The 18,712-nt window shown below is 33.7% G+C and overlaps 2 protein-coding genes and 1 pseudogene across 2 annotated transcripts; all 3 read right to left on the bottom strand.

Moving 5' to 3' along the window:
* Positions 1–1,983: 1,983 nt before the first annotated feature.
* Positions 1,984–6,607, bottom strand: LOC142550064 (uncharacterized). Its single transcript, XM_075659306.1, has 11 exons — positions 6,463–6,607; positions 5,426–6,317; positions 4,956–5,071; positions 4,732–4,851; positions 4,181–4,268; positions 3,769–3,860; positions 3,586–3,690; positions 2,867–2,976; positions 2,542–2,629; positions 2,425–2,460; positions 1,984–2,344 (listed from the first exon to the last, which is right to left on the bottom strand). Exons 2-11 carry the CDS (start codon positions 6,246–6,248, stop codon positions 2,261–2,263), a joined length of 1,662 nt encoding a protein of 553 aa, XP_075515421.1. The 5' UTR covers positions 6,249–6,317; positions 6,463–6,607; the 3' UTR covers positions 1,984–2,260.
* Positions 6,608–7,230: 623 nt separating this feature from the next.
* On the bottom strand, positions 7,231–9,342 carry LOC142550059 (CBL-interacting serine/threonine-protein kinase 11-like; annotated as a pseudogene).
* A 260-nt stretch (positions 9,343–9,602) lies between these two features.
* Positions 9,603–11,547, bottom strand: LOC142519765 (uncharacterized). The gene is made up of 3 exons (XM_075622796.1): positions 11,100–11,547; positions 10,843–10,898; positions 9,603–9,849 (listed from the first exon to the last, which is right to left on the bottom strand). Exons 1-3 carry the CDS (start codon positions 11,254–11,256, stop codon positions 9,613–9,615), a joined length of 450 nt encoding a protein of 149 aa, XP_075478911.1. The 5' UTR covers positions 11,257–11,547; the 3' UTR covers positions 9,603–9,612.
* Positions 11,548–18,712: the final 7,165 nt, after the last annotated feature.

Genomic DNA, 18,712 nt, shown 5'->3' with positions numbered 1-18,712 from the left:
CAAATCTTCGAAAAATAAAATGCATAAAAATGATACTCGACAAAAGAATTATATCAAATTATCACCACTCTATATCCAAATGCATGAAATTCATAAGATTATTCGAGAAATTACGAAAATCAAATAAAGAGTTTGAGATAAAGAAATTGATGGTGAATAGAGTTTAAATGATAGAGGATATCTATGTAATTTGATATGATAAAAAGACTATTTTGGTAAATTAATTTAATTGAAGACTAAAATTGATTATAGTAATTGTGTGAAGTATTTTTATCATATTTCTAATTTTCTATAATCATTAGTAGTTATGCATCCATTTTTCTTTTCAAGGAAATACTTATCTAAATTATAAAAATTAACAGTAGGACTCTAGACGGTCTCATGGATCTTTATCCGTGAGACATGTCATTCAGTCTGGGTAGCGCCGAGATGGAAAACCGTCCAAAAAAATTGCTCTGTGAGTATGTCTCTTGTGCGACGGTCTAACGGATCTTTATTCATTACACATATCAACTCTGTTCGTATTTATAATAAAAAGTAAAACTTTCTCATGGATGGCTCAAATAGAATATTTGTCTAACAAAATTATTGTTTCACTGTAGTTTTTGTGTTGATTCGTGAGACGATCTCATATAATTTTTTGTGAAAAAACAAATATAGAGATGACAAATGCATTTTGACTTGGGAATCACAGGGATTACATATGCTTTGTGCTCTGTCCGTTAACCTATATTTACTGCTCATCCCCTAATAGAATTCTATGGAGTTTCTAACTCGAAACTTCGTCACACACACTAGTCCATATGTTTAAAAATCCATGCCATATTATCCACAAATAGACAGCAATACTAAACAAATTTTAAACAAAATGTTGCCCGCCCCCTTGATATACGTATTCATATATATTTTTACTGGTCAACACTTCACATTTCAACACGATTACGTGTTATATATAATTTCCTACTAATATTTGAGTGGTGCAGCTGTGAATAATAAGTCTCGAATCCTTTTATCGGGACAATCATAAAATAAAATAAAATAAAAAAGAAAGAAAAATAAGATGGACAACTCTCCGTATATTCTCTCTCCCCTACTAATATTTTGAATTTTGACATACTCAACTTTCACGAGTTATCGTTTCACAGCTACGGGGATAACTGATCCAAAGTCTCCATGGCTGACATGTTAAAATATCCTTTACAAACAGCGAGTATTCATAAGAAAATAATATGACAAAAAGACTTTAATCGATTGCAATTTACGCATAAATACTTCATTCAACATTTGATTTTTATAAAATTAAGTTATATAAAAAATTGTGTTATCCATATATATAGATTTATCGTCTATATATTATATATCTTTTATAATTTCATCTTTCGAGTCAAATATGACTTTTAAGTACATAATATGATTAAAATTATTTAAAAAATAGCACTATGATAATATAAATACGTGATATATAATAAATAAAAGAATAAACACACGAGGTGTAAGTGTATGAATAATGAAAAATGTCGAGAATAAAAATATTTAAAATCAAGTAAAAAGTACATAGTTTGAGTAGTTATAAGAAACAATCAAATAATTATAAATGACATTACATTTCAAATTATATATATAATTAAAAAAACAAACGAACAAACAAATTGCCTCCAAATTAGATTTTCTTATTTTCAAATTTCATCGATTCACAAAAAAAATTTACATTTCTTAAACCTTACAAAATGCCTTCGACCTATTATTTTAAAATTTCAAATTAAGACACACAAATTAATCCATATAAAATGAAGTTGAATATCATTTTTGACGCAAAAATATATATAAATCAGAATACTTACGTCTGGATGCGTCACCTATATTATTTTTCAAATTTTGACATAGACAAAGGAGTGGACAATTATATTTTCTATGCAAGAATGGGAATCCCTAACACAACAGTACTCAGTTGTCAAAACCCTGTGCAGTTTTTTCCAAACTAAACAAACAAATAAGCCAATCGGAGTTGAACCAATCTTGTAAAATGACTTTGTCAACAAGTTGGAGTCGAGCTTTATTTTGAGGCAAAGATTCAATCAGGTCAGCCTTAATAAACAGGCTTAAAAAAACGATAACGAGGATTATAAAAACTACTCCCGCTTAGGGGCTCCAGACCAATTAACAAGATAATTGGTATTGGATTGGATCGAGCCGAGTCGATCAACTTCCTTCACTAACTTAAACCTAATTAGTGTACACATACCTGACCGAGGAACAACTTTTAGCGCTTCATGAACCGAGCAACATTGGCAAGTGCCGTCCTTAAACTTCTGATGCCAGCTCCAGTACTTGAGCTAACCATCATCTGTAGTTCCAGCATAAGTCACCATAATATTTTATTATGATTGAGATTGAGAAGCTATTAGGCTAACTAAGTGAGCATACCAAGGGTTGAATCACAGACTTGCTTGCTTTGAGGCTCTGTAGACAAGAAATGTTGTAGCTTCAGTAGGAAATTAAAATTGCTTAAGTTTTCAATCAAATGCATAAGATGTGTATCACCTCTTCAATTTGCATTGCTCGTCGCGCCACTGTAATTGGGAAAACTAAATCTGTCTTTGTTAAAATAATTTGATACTTGGTTCGAGACCTGCAAGTCAACAAATAAAATAGACTCAAGCCTCTCTGACAAGAATGAACCTGGATAATATATACAAGGCAAAAGATTAAGAAGGCAGCTACTCGGAGCACCAGTCTTTTAAGTCTAGAAATTAAATCCAAGGATAAATAAAATTATAATTAAAGAAAAGCACATTAATCGACCACATTCAAAAAGATATGCAACAGTACACCATATCCATACAGACATTGCATATGATAAGCCCACCTTTCCATCAGCCGGATGAGCTCATGATCCCTTGGTTTCATACCCCATTTTGTGTCAATAAGAAGGCACACTCGCTTCAGACTAACACGGGTGGTGACATATTCTTTCACCTGCAAACGTGCATTGTTGGTGGTATGAACACACAATATATGAAACAGTGAAAAGAAATTCAACTATTATTCTTGTAAACACAAAAAGTAACATTCCTCAGGCAAACAGACAAGCATCCTCAGATAAACACCAGAGACATAACCAAAGCAAGTACACTCCCGTAGTTGTTATTAATCTAGTTTAAGATGTGAGTTAGATCTGGTTCAGAATTCCAGTTGAAAATTCATAAAATAATAGATGTGACACAATTTAACTTGTTAATTCCACTTTATCAAATGCAAGTAAAGCATTTAAATTACCGATACAGATTGACATCAAGCCATGGCAAGTTGAGATCACTAGGCCACGGGTTGTTCCAAAGACAGGCAGCTCTCCTTTTTTCTTTATATGACAGTAAGAGAAAGTATTATGGTATAATGTGCAAACCTTTCACTTAAAACTTATTTAATAGGAAGAAAAGACATTACATTTTCCATGACAACATGCTAATTACAAATGCACATGACATAATATCAGCTACTGAAGAATGATGATGCCAAATTAACAAAGGAAAAATATAGGTTGAGAAAGACATAAACAAACTCTTTAACACGCAGTTTCAGACTCACAAGTTCCTCCCAAGATTCTTTCACTTCATCTTTAGCATAAGCAAACCCATATCCAGGTAAGTCCACCAGCGAGAGCTTTGGTCCAAGGTTGAAAAAATTAATAGTCTACAAAAGAGTGCTAAGTCGTTACAACACATGCATAACCAACATACTTTTAATTCAGCTGTACAACACACGCAGCACCTGAGTAAGGCCAGGCTTGTCCGATGTCCGTACAACACCCCATTGCCTGGTAAGTGCATTGAGCAAAGATGATTTTCCCACGTTTGACCGCCCTAAAGAGATTCAAGTCCAAAGTACATATTTAACCCCACACGCATAACAAAACTATTTTGCTAGCAGGACCTAATATAAGTAAACAATAAAAAAGTAAACTTCATGTTTGCCTCTAAAACCAGTAAAAATAAAACATTCTGTTAAAATTTTCCACGTTGAGATTCAAATTAATAAACGAAACATGAACAATAGAAGCAACCAAATCAAGAAACACGTTATTGAGCAAATAGCACATATATCACTGGCCTCAAGAATTAGTCTGCAATATGTGGAAAATAATTCATCATCTGACTCTATTTAGGAGATTAAACAGTCTTACCTGCAAATGCAATCTCCGGAAGATCAGGGGATGGAAATGATGATGAAATCTTGGCCGCAGCAAAGAATTCTAATTTATTACGGAACACCTATAAACTAGTTAGTACCCACCACCTATAAGAGTAAAAAATAATGATAAAAGAATCTGTTGATTTTATGCTCAATGTTATTGACTGGTAGTCATTAGAGTTGTTTATTAATTATGTCAGGATGCTTATCCTCGAAAACTGAGAAAATATGGTGCAATTATGACATCTCCAGCAAGATTAGATTTTTAATTTATGCATCATTGACTCCTAATTCCTGAGTTCTCACCAGACTACATAGCTTAATTTTTCTAGCAAATGTAAAGTGGTAAGACATGGTCTATAGGAGCTTGTAATAGGTACACACAATGTTGCAAGGATAGGATGCAACTGCATTTTGTCTCAGTCTCTCATCCTCAATGAGTACCTACTGTCTCATGCTTGAAACAAAATTTCTACATTGAGACTGTATGCAAAGGTTCGCCAAAACAAAACGTGAATGGAAATTGTAGACATATATGCATACTGGTACTTCGATCCTCTCTCTTTCTGAACTTGTTGAGAAAGGAATGTTGTCTAAAGGGGCAGAAAGCTCAGTGTTGTATCCTGCCCTCCTGAATTCAATCTCCCGTCTACGACCTAGTAACTGGAAAACAATATAAAGAAAATCTTAGTTTGACCAAAGATTTTAGAAATGAATATCTTCTGAAGGTGATATACTTGTCAAGCATTCGTGATGAGGTCGATTACATTGTCTTCTACAAAGGAAAGGATAGAGGAGCTAGGACAAATGGCACGAAACTTTGCATTATTTGACATTTGAACATCAATTTTTGCTGCCTGCTGTTTCTTCTGTACACTCTCACCTGGATAATACAATGACAGTAAATTAGGAGAGGGAGGTTATCTACAGATATTAAAATGATAATATGGAGAGTATTAAATCCAATATGTTTGTTGGTGAATTTGCATTATGGAGACAGAGTTGCATGTAGCTGATCTCCACTGGTCTGGGACCAAGACTTATAGAAACAACTTCAAAAAGTATGTGCAAACATTGAGAAAGGTAACAGTTACAAAAATCATTATTAATTGATTCTAAAAGCAGTGGATTTCTGAAATTCTAGATTCAGATTAAAAAAAAAATCAAAGTGAAAGTCATGCTCATTATATGAAAAATGAAAATAGAAACGGACAAGATGTGAAGGAGCAAAACCCACCACTATTAGCTAAGTCATCATTCAACCTCTTGTTGGATGTATCATGAGGATCTAGCCGAATAACTCGTTTCTTCTTCTTTGGAAGCTCTTCCCTTAACTCTGAATCAATGGCCGAGCTTTTCCTGCCCCGAGTCCCTTTCTTTTGATGTTTCTCTATAGAGTCAACAGCATGTTTTCTCCGGCTCGGATTTTTTTTTGCTGAAAACAGAGCTTTACTTTTTTCCAGTGTATTCAATGTTCCATTCCTTACGACATTCTTAGAGGCATTGCTTACAATATTGCCAGTCTTTACCTTGTGTCTCTGATATTTCTGACCAAGTACATCGTCATTACCGATGGATTTACTGCTTCCAGTCCACAAGGGTTTTTCAAATTCATGAACTTTTCCTTTTGCCACCGTGCTTTCTTTATCAAAATTGGATCGAAACACTCTTCTCTCATCTTTAAACACAGTCTTTGCCTTGAATTTTTTCAGATTGCCTTCAAGTGTTCGATCCACATACTTTCCAGAATCAGCATTGATCCTCTTCCTCTTCCAACTGGAGTTCCTTTCAACTACTGCTTCAATCCCTTCATGTCTAGTTCCACTCTTCAATTTCTCATCCCTTTTTCCGATACCAATGGATTTATTAGGTTCCTCATACACGTTGACATAAGAAACATCACCGTTATTCCCTCTACTTTGCACCTTTTTACTTCCCTTTTTCTTATGCTCTAGAGTTCTAACACCGTCACTCAACCCTCCGGATCTTCCCGCAGCAACTTTCACTTTCCTATGAACTTTATAAGCAGTACCCCTACTTGAACTTCTTTCTACAGGCATTGCTCAGAAATTCGAAACAGAGACTAATAATTAAACCCAATATTAGCCACACTTCACACGCTCGTCACACTGGAACACAAATAAAGTAAAAATTCAAAGCACAAACACGAAAACCGAGGCACCAAATCGAAAAAACTATACATTTACATAAGCTTATCATTGGTGAGCACATAAAACCTTTGAACAAAGTTGGAGGAATAAAAGGAAAGAATACCTTTGAATCCATGCACAGTAGGTGTTTGCTGAACCGTCACCTCTCAGAATATGCAGGCCGCAGATGTGAGAGAGAGGGACGACGCCGTTTGTATTGTCATACTCGCGGGCCGAAATTGGGCCTGCGGAATTCTTCGGTCCAACATTCGATTCACCACTTTTTCTACGCTGAATAAAATTCAAAATAATTTTGATAGTCCATTTTGAAAGTTTATTTAGTTTTTTAGAATATATATATATATACACTTATTATATATGAATTTGAATAACTATGTCTATCTTGATACTTAAAAGTAAGTTACTAAAATACCCTTTGTTTTATGTAAAAAAAATAATATTCAGAAGCTACTAGCACTTCAATTTGTTAAGTTCAAATTTTATTAAATATTTGTAATTTAAAGCTGTGATTCCTAGTATGTATATATACACGCACTTAGAAAAAATTACTTTTAAACAATTCCAGAATATTTTTTTCACAATTGAAATGGAATTGAATACACTCAGATATTGTGCGTGCTAAAATGATTTGGTTAACTTCACATGATACGACTAAAAAAGATAGATAGAGGAGAAGGTGTTTAGTAAGATCGCCTCACATGTTTAGATACATGAGATGGTTTGACTCGATCCATATTTATAATAAAAAGTAATATTTTTCTTAAGTTAAAGACTCGTCACATAAAATTGATCCCACAAGAATTTTCGTGTAGATAAATAAAAAAATCTGCTATTTAATTTTTATTTCATTGTATTGTATGATCCAAATGCAAATCCCAATCAAGAAAATTTACATCCCACAATAGAAGATGTAGAAACACAAATGTCACACCCTAAACTCTAATCCAGGCCTTTAGGGCCGAGTTCAAATGTTTTATTTAATAATCCACATTTGTTAGTTACTTACAATAATTGATTAATTTAATTTAATTGTGGAAGAATGAAACAATCTATCAAAAAACTAGGAGGACAAAATCAACGACCCTCTAGCTCCAACTGCCTGGCAACCTAACCTAGTCGCCGGAAAGCGCCCCTAATTTAGTCGCCGGAAACCTGTTTCTCCGGTTTCCGTACGATTAGAGGCCTAATTTTGTCTTTCCACAAATCCGAGAACACGTCGGTATCCCCAGCTTCTTTCTTCACCTCCACAACTACTAAATTGTCAGTCAACCGGTAGACCTCCATTTGGACTACGTAATTACCGTTCTGCCCCTCCAGCTCCAATCTGCGATCCTTCTTTCTCCTCAACCTCACGCCGCTATGCTTGGCGTTCACAACTTCCTCCATCTTCTCGATTACTTTCTCCGGCTGATCCTCCACCGTCAACCATTCCACGTACTCTGCAGGTCTAAGTTTGTCGTTGAACAATCTGGAAAGATCGAGCCCCGAAGAGAAGGAAATGATGTCGAATGCGTTGAGATCCAATGATTTCCTGTCCTGCTTTTCCTCCACTACGGTGCAAAGATCCTCGTATTCCTGGCATTTGGGTTGGGTGTAACCTTTTTTGAACCAAGGATCGCGCTCGATTTCGTTGATGGTGATTCTCGTATTGGGATTGGTGTCCAAAAGGCGAGACAAAAACCTCTTGAGATCGGGCGACATCCATTTCGGACACCGGAACTCGCCTTTGTATATCTTTCTGTACATGTTCATCAGATTCGGATCGTTGAACCGCAAAAATCCAGCTGTGAGCACAAACAAGACGACGCCACACGACCATACGTCGATTCTGGCGCCGTCGTAACCTCTTTTGGTTAGAATCTCCGGCGCTACGTAAGCTGGGGTCCCGCAAAGAGTATGCAAAAGGCCATCAGGGCGAACTTGTTCGGTCAGAGCGCTGAGTCCGAAATCGGACACCTTGAGATCTCCGTTTTCGTCCACCAACATATTTTCAGGCTTCAAATCGCGATGGAAAACGCCTCGCGAGTGGCAGTAACTGACGACGGAGATGAGCTGATGGAAATATTGCCGACTGAGATCTTCGTTGAACCATCCCATTGCCACTTTAGCAAATAACTCCCCGCCTTTAACGAATTCCAAGACGAAGTAAATCTTGGTCCTGGTAGCCATAACCTCCAACAATTTGACGATATATGGGTGGCGCAGCCTGCTCATGATGGAAATCTCTCGCTTGATATTACCCAAGAGATTGGCGGCGTTGTTGAGCCTGTTCTTGTGAATGACTTTAACGGCAACGCTTTGGCCGCTTTCAATCTCTCTCCCATGGTACACTTTTTATTTTCACGTTATGACTCATGATATGATATTTTTATCCCATACAAATTTTACTATATTATTTACTCGTTATTTACGATATATGCATGCTGAGTCTTTAGACTCACTAGACTTGATTGTTGTAGGTACTGTTGATGTCGGGATCGAGGGCGGGGACCAGTGAGCCAGCTCGAGTCGGCAGTAGTGGGACCCGAAGACCTCATTTTTTTTCAGCATTTACTATTTTATGATCAAACATTTTTCAAGTTGCTGGATTATTTTAAATTATTATTTTTACAAACAAACATTTACTTCCGCTGAAATTTCGAACATAAAACTTTATTTATCAGTTTATTTTATGAACGATGTATTTTAATTATTTTAAAAAGAAAAATTTTAATTTTTCCGCAAATTTTCAAGTACGAATTTTTAGGCCTCTACAGGCAGCCCAGAAGTTTCCCGAGTTCGTATTTGTTTAACAAGGCGTTTCCCGATGACAAAGCCACCGCGGGAGAGGGCCGGTTGGAAGCCGAAACGTCGTCGATCTCTGGCATCGCTGGGCTGATCCAGAGACCGAAAAACAAGTATACAAATATTTACGAGCTGTTGAAAATTGAGACAGAGCGAGTTTTACTCGAGTAAAAGATGATTGATTGAATGGTTTTCAGATGCTTATATATACACACACACAAAGAAAAAGGTGTGGTTGTCTTGTCTGTAACGCGCATCGTTGAATTTGAGCATCAGAATTTTGAATTTTTACCAAAATATTATATTATATTATATATGGTCGCACGTGTTTTCAGTTCCAAAATAAATTATATTTAAATTGGCAAAATCATGGCCAACATGTGAAATGCGCCATCACAGGGCAAAAACGAGGGGATATATTTATATCATATTTTGGTTGGTTACATTTTATGATAAGCTTATTAATTGACTATGGCATGTACAATTTGTTGCCACATTTGCACCTCCAAGTTTCGGGGTAGTACTCTGTAGTCACGGGCGTCCCCGGCGGCACGGTGACGTGAACGGGCTTGCACGGTACGCATCTACCACATTTCGAAGTGCAACTAGGAGGTGATGATCCCGGGCGGCCTAGGAGTCTTCTTGTCCCAGTGATGCTTGTTCTTGTCATATCGACTAGCTTCCAAATCCTGTTTCTATCTGAATTCTGTAACAATCATGAGATTCACATTGAAAATCCGAGCAAAGGGAGTGAATTATATAAAAGAGAGCTACCGTAACAAGTTGTATTTTGACTAAGGAATATTTTACTCTAGGAAATGGAAACGAGCCCACGTCTTTGATTTGATGGCAAAAACTTGTGTGAGACTGTCTCACGGGTCGTATCTTGTGAGACAAATCTCCTACTTGGGTCATCCATGAAAAAATATTACTTTTTATGCTACGAATATTATTTTTTATTGTGAATATTGGTAGGGGTGACATGTCTCACAGATAAAGATTCGTGATACCGTCTCACAAGAGACCTACTCTTATTGATATACCATCAAAATTACTTGAACCTAAGTCAATCTTAGATTCTTTTTTTCCTTTCGACAACATGATCAATAAATTACTACACTTTCAATAATTGATTTAGAACAAAATACTAATATATAATTAATAATTTGAAAAACAACATAAAAATCAAAACTTTTTTTTTTTTAAAAAAAAAAAGAAACTAAAAATCCAATCAAACGCATTCTCCCACACATGCTGGGATTCGGAAAATCCAAATGGGCCCTTAATGGACCAAAAATTAAATGGGCCTTAATAATTCAATCCACTGATAAATTCATTTTTTTCCTTTTAATTTTCTATGTGAATGCTTCTCTCCAGTTTCTAAATCCTACAAATTTCACCTCTATTGCAATAAAACGATAATAATTTCAGCAGATACTTGTAAGATATGATGCCAACTAACTGCATGTGGGGGTTGAATTTTGTCTATTGTAAAAAAAAAATTCAAATTATAATTGTATTTTGTAGCCGATAACTTGTAACACATTTAACACATTTGACATCAAAGTCTAAAGTTTGAGACCATATCTTGAGTTCGACACTCGATTATAACAAACCCCTCTTCGAACTCAAGAAACAAGAAACAAACTAAAATTAAATCCTCAAAATGAACAAGGAATGACTAATTGAAATGTCTAACCTGTTGCAAGTAATCCTCATCAGCTTTAAGAGCCAACACCATCGACCTCTTGTCTTCTGCGAATGAATGCATCCATAAATAAGACAAATAGACAACCAAGTTGCATCTATTTGTTCATGAAAACGCAACCAGTCAGTCGTTTCAGGCTCCGTAGATTTTTTTGAAAAATATCTTCTTGATCAATAAAGTAGACTAGAAATTGACAACATCGAGGCTCAAAATCACGGAGGAAGAAATATACAGTATTTTAAGCTCACCTGAAAAAGAAAATGAGCAGATATTTGTCCTCAAATAAACGCAGAAGCCGGAGACGCAGAAGATTGTGATGACAGCATAAACTACAAGTGGCCATTTCTGTATTGTCTTCCGTTTCTTGATGAGTCCATTTGTGTTTCTGCAGAAAAATTGCGCCATGTACAACAAGAATTGCTCTTCTAAAACGTGAAAAGTAAAAAAATTAAAGTAAAGAATCAGCCCTCGCTGTCGCTGGGTTTTGACATCTGATCGTACCCCATGCAACAGTAAACTTTACAAGTAATGATGGGATTTGTGTGTGCAAATGTTTGGAGCTAGCTAGAGTTGTTGAATTACGAGGTTCGAAATAGGAAAATGGAACTTAATCGTGCAAGGATATTATAAATGACCAAGATGATCAAGTTGAGCAGTTGGAATATTCAACAGAGAAGAAGTGGGATTTGGCATGTGAGAAAAGTATTGTACATATACAATGTATAGATATGCGCACGCACACACGCACACACACACATATATATATATATATATACATACATACATACATACATTGGCCAAGAACTAACTCATGGAATGGGAAATTGGGAAAGTGGTATGGGGGTCAATTCCTGGGCTATGCTATGTGTGGAGGTGAGATTTGCGCTCCAGACTTTTTTCTTACAATCCCCAAAGACAGCAGCGCCAACAACTCTCCCACCCCTCACCTTTTTCCCATGTGTGGGTGTCCCAACATTTTCATTGTTATTTCACTTTTTACAATGTGTTACTAATCACTTCAAATTTTTAGCATAGATATATTAAATATATCGTAAAATTGTTATGTATTAAAAGTTTATGTAGTAGCTTTGAGTCACACCGTTCGTTTTATCTTGTAATGATATGTATTTCTTTTAGTTATCGTAACGATATATGTTTGTAATTTATAAAAGTATCGTTATGTTGGCCCATGAGGTGTTTGAGTTGGTGAGCGTTTGTCCAATAGTTAGGAGTTTGATTCCTTCTACAAAATTTTTTTCGGCCGACCATTTCGCACAAAGTTTAATTTACCTGACTTGCATGGTTTTTATGATATTTTATTAATCGATAGTTTACTATGTATACATCAAATGATGAGACTGCTACTTCTATCATAAAAAAACTATTATTACACATTGTCATCATTTTCTCGTACACTACGTGCATGAACCCAACTAACCAGACTCCCCCGTACTTCACGATCCAAGATTATTATTTTGTGATCAATTTTTGTTTTCTTTCTTTCTTTAGTTGAAGCACGAACATAATTTCTTTCAAACTCTTAGACCTTAATATTGGATTTGAATGAAACTAGCTCGAATTGTTGGAATTTTGTTGAGCTTAATAAATTGAAATAAAGCAATGAGCGCAAAAAAGACTCAAAATGAAAGCAAAAAGCGGAAATATGGCGCACCAAGTGCAGCCTGAATTTTTCAGATAGCAAAGGTAGTGTAAAGTGTGCCCACGTGCTGTTGATCTATCCGGGAGATGCAGGACAGAACTGGGCGTGCATGACGCATTTTCAGCACTCCCCTGTTGAGAGATTATTTCGAAATTTGGATAGTGTATGAATGAATTTCAAGGCACGTTTGTAACGCTTTCTTTTAATAAATGTTTTCTCCCTCACTTTAGCCACAGGGATGTGAAAAATTTCTTTCATGATACAATAGAATTATTCTGAATTTGTGGGTGACTAAATCAAATAAGAATTCGAATACTATTCTTGAACTAATGATGTCATATATATAAAGATGAAACATTGATTCAGAATGGACGAGACTCTTCATGAAACAATTCATCCTTTCATGAAAACGTGTCATGAAACAATGTGTTGTTTCCAAAGAGTTGTCTTATCCCTTGCGAAAGGTTGTGTAGCTTCTGAATAGCTTTTGGGGACAACCCCCACAACCTGATTGGGCAGGTCGATCCCCATAATTTTCGCATTAGTAACTTCGTTCGTTATCAACAACAAAATAAATTATGAAAATTGATCTAGCATCCCCTACGCGCCCACTTTTATCCAGATTTTCCCAGACGGGGCTGTAAAGCACAGGAGCTCCCCGGCGCCCGTTGTCATGTTTCACGAACAAGCACGCAAATTAGAGTTTTCTTGATATTGTTTTATCCAAATGGCATCTTTTGATGATTAAAATTAGTTAATATGTCCCTTCAGTTCGGAAACGTTCGATAGAGCAAGGCTCAATCAAAAGTTACTTTTGCATAAAAAATTCTGCACTCATATTGTTCATTATTCTTCCATCTACAAAGAGAGTTTACTATATTTCTGGGTGATTGTTCTAGCAAGAAAAGGTTCTTATGTCTTGGGAGAAGATTGCGAGAAAAGAAAAAATATTGTTAAGGAAAAAATGTTCAACAATTTCCTCGGACCATCAACATCATTGAAGGATTCATTTGTCGTTATTGAAGATTTCAAGGTATTATCAACAAACATGAATCTCCATGTGACATTAGATTTTGTAAAATAAATAAATAATGACACCTAAATGGAAAAGTCTATTCCCCACTTAACATCCATCACTTTGTTGTAGACTTGGTCAAGGGATGGGTCTGACCGAGACTTGAATCGGAATCACCTCGTGGTCAAAGGCCACAATGATGTGGCCATTGTGCAATGTGGGTTGACCAGATCTGGCGCAACAGGTCGGCACAGATCTTGACCAATAGGTCGACTGTTGAATTTTTTTCCCCGCTTTTTCCTCTATAAATACCCCACTCATTTTAATTTTTTCACACAATTTTATCTAATTCTCTATTTCTCTATTCCTTATTTATTATCAAAATATCACATTTCGATTATTGATTTGTTGTCAATTGTCAATTTATTTTCACAATTAATTTGATTTCATATTTATACAAATGGTCATAACTGGATCGAGTCATTGGGGTGGAAAGGGCATCATGCCCCCTGAGTTCAAGCATCACGATTATCATTCATTCAATGTCGACGACTATGATTTTGATTTTTACGATAAGTAACATCAATAACGATAACAAGAGGCTCAACAACACACATCATCGTCAAAGTCAAGAAATTATGAGCAATCTGACGATGCCTAAAATAAAACCCAGATGAAACCTCGCCCGACAACCGAAGTCTTCATCAAACATTTCGAAAATGTGATGTTTTCCTCCAGTGATTTGTAAGCCAAAAAAAAATATTGTTCAAAAGTTAAAAATTTCAACAAGGATGTGGTTATGAAACTTTAACATAGTACATCGAGAAAAATAATCTGATGGAAATTGGTATTAATCATTCTTAAACTCAAATTCTAACATTCTCTCGTTAATCGGATAACGATTCTCAACTTTTTAAATTTTACCAAGTTAAATCTAAAGAAGAAACGACTAAATTTTATGCGGTTGAACAAATTTTTTAGTTTTATCGATAAATTAACTTTTTAAAATTGACGATCTACAAGTGCAAATTCTTCTATTAGATGTATCCCACGAAATACACTAAGACACTCATTTTAAAAATTAGTCATTGAAAAAAGAATTCATTAAAAAAATTGCTAGTTTAAATAATAAAATTTTCTGTTTTCGAATATTTGCAGTGATTATTAGAAAAATTGTTCATACACATGTGTTACATGTCATTTGATTGATAGTTCTTGTAAAATTAAAAAAAAAAAAATCTTGCATATAGATGTTTGATGAAATATACACGACACAATATTTCTCAAATTATACTTGTTATTTTAGAAGAATATCGTCTAACTTCTCAAGTTTTTTCAATATATTTTGATAATACTAGTGCATATACTTCTAATATTAGTGAACTTATTCAATTATGTAAACCATCATTATGTGGTAAATTTTTCATATTAAGTGAACACGTCATGTTTTAAATTCATGTGTTCAAGATGAAATAAAAATTAGAATCACATTTTCAACAAATTAGGACCACAATTCATTATCTATAGGCCTAAACGGTTTGCACGAGACATTCCAGCTCGTTGGAATTCAATATATAAATTGTTATTGTCGTCTTTTGAATATAAAAAACTATTATGTACATTTTTTATCAACATGTTCAAACTCGTGATATTTATTTGTTTTCGAATAAATGAAACATGAGTACTAGTATTTATGAAATTTTAAAAGTTTTTATGATGCTAGTGATAAATAATCATGTGTTTATTATCCCGCTCTAATTTAGTTTGTAACACATTATTGCAAAATTGTATGTATTTTTAATTAGCATATTAAATCTAGTGATGATATTTTAGTTCAATATATTTATATCATTAAAACAAAATGAGAATTTTTTTTTTATAGAAATCATGTACTAATATTGTTCATTCATCCTTCTTCCTACGAAGAGAGTTTACTATATTTTTGGTTTATCCTTCTTACAATTTTTTGTATTATTTTTGTAATAAAAAGTTATCGCGTCTTAGAAGAAGACGACAAGAAGAGACAAATTCTTCTTTAAAAAAAATATTTAACACTTACATCAACCCATCAATCATCGATACATAATTCGTTTCCTATTATCGAATATTTCAAGTTATTATCGACAAACACGAATTTCTATGCGACATAAGATTTTGTGAAATACATAAATAATGAAAAGTCTATTTCCCTTTCCCATCCATCCATCACTTTGTTTGATTCCAAAGGCAAAAAGAAGCGGACAAGACATTCAAAAACCTATTTCATATGTTTTTTGGTACATCAAATTATGACATGTTTTGATTATATGTGCTGTCCTTGCACAGTACATATATACTTGGAAGGAAATTTCGTCCAAACCTTTTGTCACTGCTTTGCATGATATCTATCTCGTATGTTTGAGCCATTATTTTCGTGAAATATGTCAAAATTATAATATATATATATATATATATATATATATATAAAACAGTGTATCTAATATAAATTCAAAATCTATTAATTTTGATTCGACAATACTTGGTTAAATGTATGAATTTATGACGGAGGAGACCAAATCAATATCATAATTAAATCTAGCACCTATATGCATTAATTCGATGTATGTGGCTTAGATATGTCATGTCTTTGGGATTAAATTTTCCCGACGGGTCCAGGCTCGTGGGAAAAACATGAAACGGGATATGTTAGTGAAAGCAAATCGTAAACGTGTATGAAAATATTATTCTCATTCTTGAATTCGCTCCGATGCGTCTGATAATAATATCATTACTGTAACTAATCTAATAATAATTTTTTTTCCTTAGTAATTTTTAAAAAAACTCAAATTCTTGATCCAACTCATCGCCTTATGATAATATGTGGTTTCATATTTTCTGTTTATTAAAACCATGAATTATAAAAAAATTTATTTTTTAAGTAAAATTAGTTTTTATATATGTACTTGGCTTATTGTATCAATATTATTTAAGTGAATATCAAGATTTTTTTTGTTAATTCAACTAATATTTGAAGTGGTAGCGAAGATAATGATTTAATTCACGTCAGATCAAGGATGATGATAACAAATCTGGATCACATCGTTGCCAATTCTAGATTATTTGCAGTGAGGATGTGGACAAAATTTAACGATCGCGAAGTCGGGATGATAATTTTCAGGTCAATTAGGTAGAATCATCCGATAGAGACTTAATCCCCACAAAAATTAAATAGAGAATCTTCTATTAGAAAAAAAACGAGAATTGATTCGGAGATGGGAAAGACATACCCGCCCTTGATATCCGCGATCATGTCGTACACAGCATTATCACCTCTAACGTCGACCATATATCCAATCCCTTTGTAGGGCACTTTGCGCATGGTGTGAAATAATCGACTATTTATTGTAAATCAGGGACGTGAAATGATGTTCGGAATGACAGGTTAGGGAAATCCTCATTTAAATGTTTGCAAATATGAATCCTTCTTGTTAACACAAAATTATGTGATTATTTTATTTTATATAATGTGATTATTTTATTTTATATAAATAAACTTCGAATTTAAATCCTACACATTATTATTTTTATATAGAACGAGATTTCGAGAATTGCAGCTAAGGGCCCGTTTGGAGGACATGATTACTTTTCAGGATAAGTCCACACGAGTGACAAGAACCTCACTTGCATCATCATCATCGTCGTTATTATTATTGTACATAAATTAAATTTATTATTATTATTATTATTATTATTATTATCATTATTTATTATTATGAATTAAATTTATTTTAACATTGTCATTTTCAAGAATGCAGTATTTCATGCATACTTTTTCTAGAGAGGATAATTAATTCCATACTTTGTGTGCAAAATTCAGATAAAATCAATCCAGCTCAATTATATCGACATATTCTAAGATTAATGTATTTAATGTCAAATGTAATGTGTTGTCCAAATTTTTTTATAAATATTTTGTCAATTTTTTTTTATATTTTTTAAATTAATTTTATATATTTTTTCAAGCATTCATGTTATAAAAAATAAATTACTTTTGATACAATATTCATGATTTAATAATAATTATATAAATCCATTGTTGATGATGTGAATATCAAATTTTAGACAATTAAAATATATCAATTTTATATAGTTTAAGGATAGAGTTGTAATTTAATTAAAAATCAAGTTTTAAAATAATTTTTTTCTCAAAACACTCAAATTTTAATTTTTATTAACTTTAAATTTCTATTGACGAAAATTCTCTACTTTGATTTCTCACCAACTTCAAAATAATATCTAGAATAATTACTTTAAAATAAGCAAAAGATCTTCAAAATACTCCCATAATATTGTATTTGTATATATATATGTTAATTACTCCTCGGACGTGAACATTTTATCACATTCTTCGTATTTTTGTCCACTGCTAATTCAATTTATCGTTAAGTCCGAAATTCCTTCCTAAAAAGTTTTTTTTTTTAAATCAACAAAATCCCAAAGATTCCACCAGCATCACTACTACGTCAGCTTGGCGCAGAGAATTAAGAAACTGTGGGAGGAATATTGAAACTTGAAAGGGTCAATTTGGGGATCTAGGAAAAAGTCAAGAAATTTAAAATGAAAATTGTAATAATTCTGCTGATGAAAACACGAATACATAGGTGTCAAATTTTGCTTGGGATAAAGTCTGCAGCTCGATGGATGTTGTCTCGACCAAATTAAACCAACTTTCTAAAAAAATTTTGAGAATGCTATGCCGTTATTTTTATTGTGTTTTAAACAAATCTAAAAAATCTGATAGGTAAATCATATTAGATAAATCCTATATCACAAATGACAGAAGAGACAAAAGAGATATTGAACTTCTGGCCTCTTCGTAGAAACTCATCATATCCTACCATTCAAACTTCTCTTGAGAGCAATAACCAATAATTTTTTTAAAAGAACTTTGAAAGATACTAAACAACAAAAAGAAGATTTTGGTTTAACTGGTCTTTTGATCAATTTCGTGTTTTTTCTTTTTCAAAAAAAAAAATGTAAGATATAAATAGTAATAGGAAGATATCATTATTTAGAAAACTAGATTTGCTGAATTATAAAGTATTGGTTAAAGAGATTGGATTTGGAGGCCCTTTCTTGCGTCTGCAAAACTATTTTGTATAGTTGGGTTTAAAATATGTGAAATTGGGCTTTGTATTGTTGGATAT

Source organism: Primulina tabacum, chromosome 1 (genome assembly GCF_025594145.1).
Source record: "Primulina tabacum isolate GXHZ01 chromosome 1, ASM2559414v2, whole genome shotgun sequence".
Lineage (NCBI taxonomy): Eukaryota > Viridiplantae > Streptophyta > Magnoliopsida > Lamiales > Gesneriaceae > Primulina > Primulina tabacum.
The sequence above is the reverse complement of the archived record's forward strand: the minus strand, read 5'-3'. Positions and strand labels throughout refer to the sequence as shown.

Bases quoted from the DNA above. Each gene is read 5' to 3' on its own strand.
- LOC142519765 (XM_075622796.1), bottom strand. From the start codon at position 11,256: ATGGCGCAATTTTTCTGCAGAAACACAAATGGACTCATCAAGAAACGG. The intron at 10,899-11,099 runs GTGAGCTTAAAA...ATTCATTCGCAG, and splicing joins CTGCTCATTTTCTTTTTCAG to AAGACAAGAGGTCGATGGTG. The intron at 9,850-10,842 runs GTTAGACATTTC...TGATTGTTACAG, and splicing joins ATGAGGATTACTTGCAACAG to AATTCAGATAGAAACAGGAT.
- LOC142550064 (XM_075659306.1), bottom strand. From the start codon at position 6,248: ATGCCTGTAGAAAGAAGTTCAAGTAGGGGTACTGCTTATAAAGTTCAT. The intron at 5,072-5,425 runs GTGGGTTTTGCT...TGTATTATCCAG, and splicing joins TGATGACTTAGCTAATAGTG to GTGAGAGTGTACAGAAGAAA. The intron at 3,691-3,768 runs GTGCTGCGTGTG...ACTCTTTTGTAG, and splicing joins ACAAGCCTGGCCTTACTCAG to ACTATTAATTTTTTCAACCT.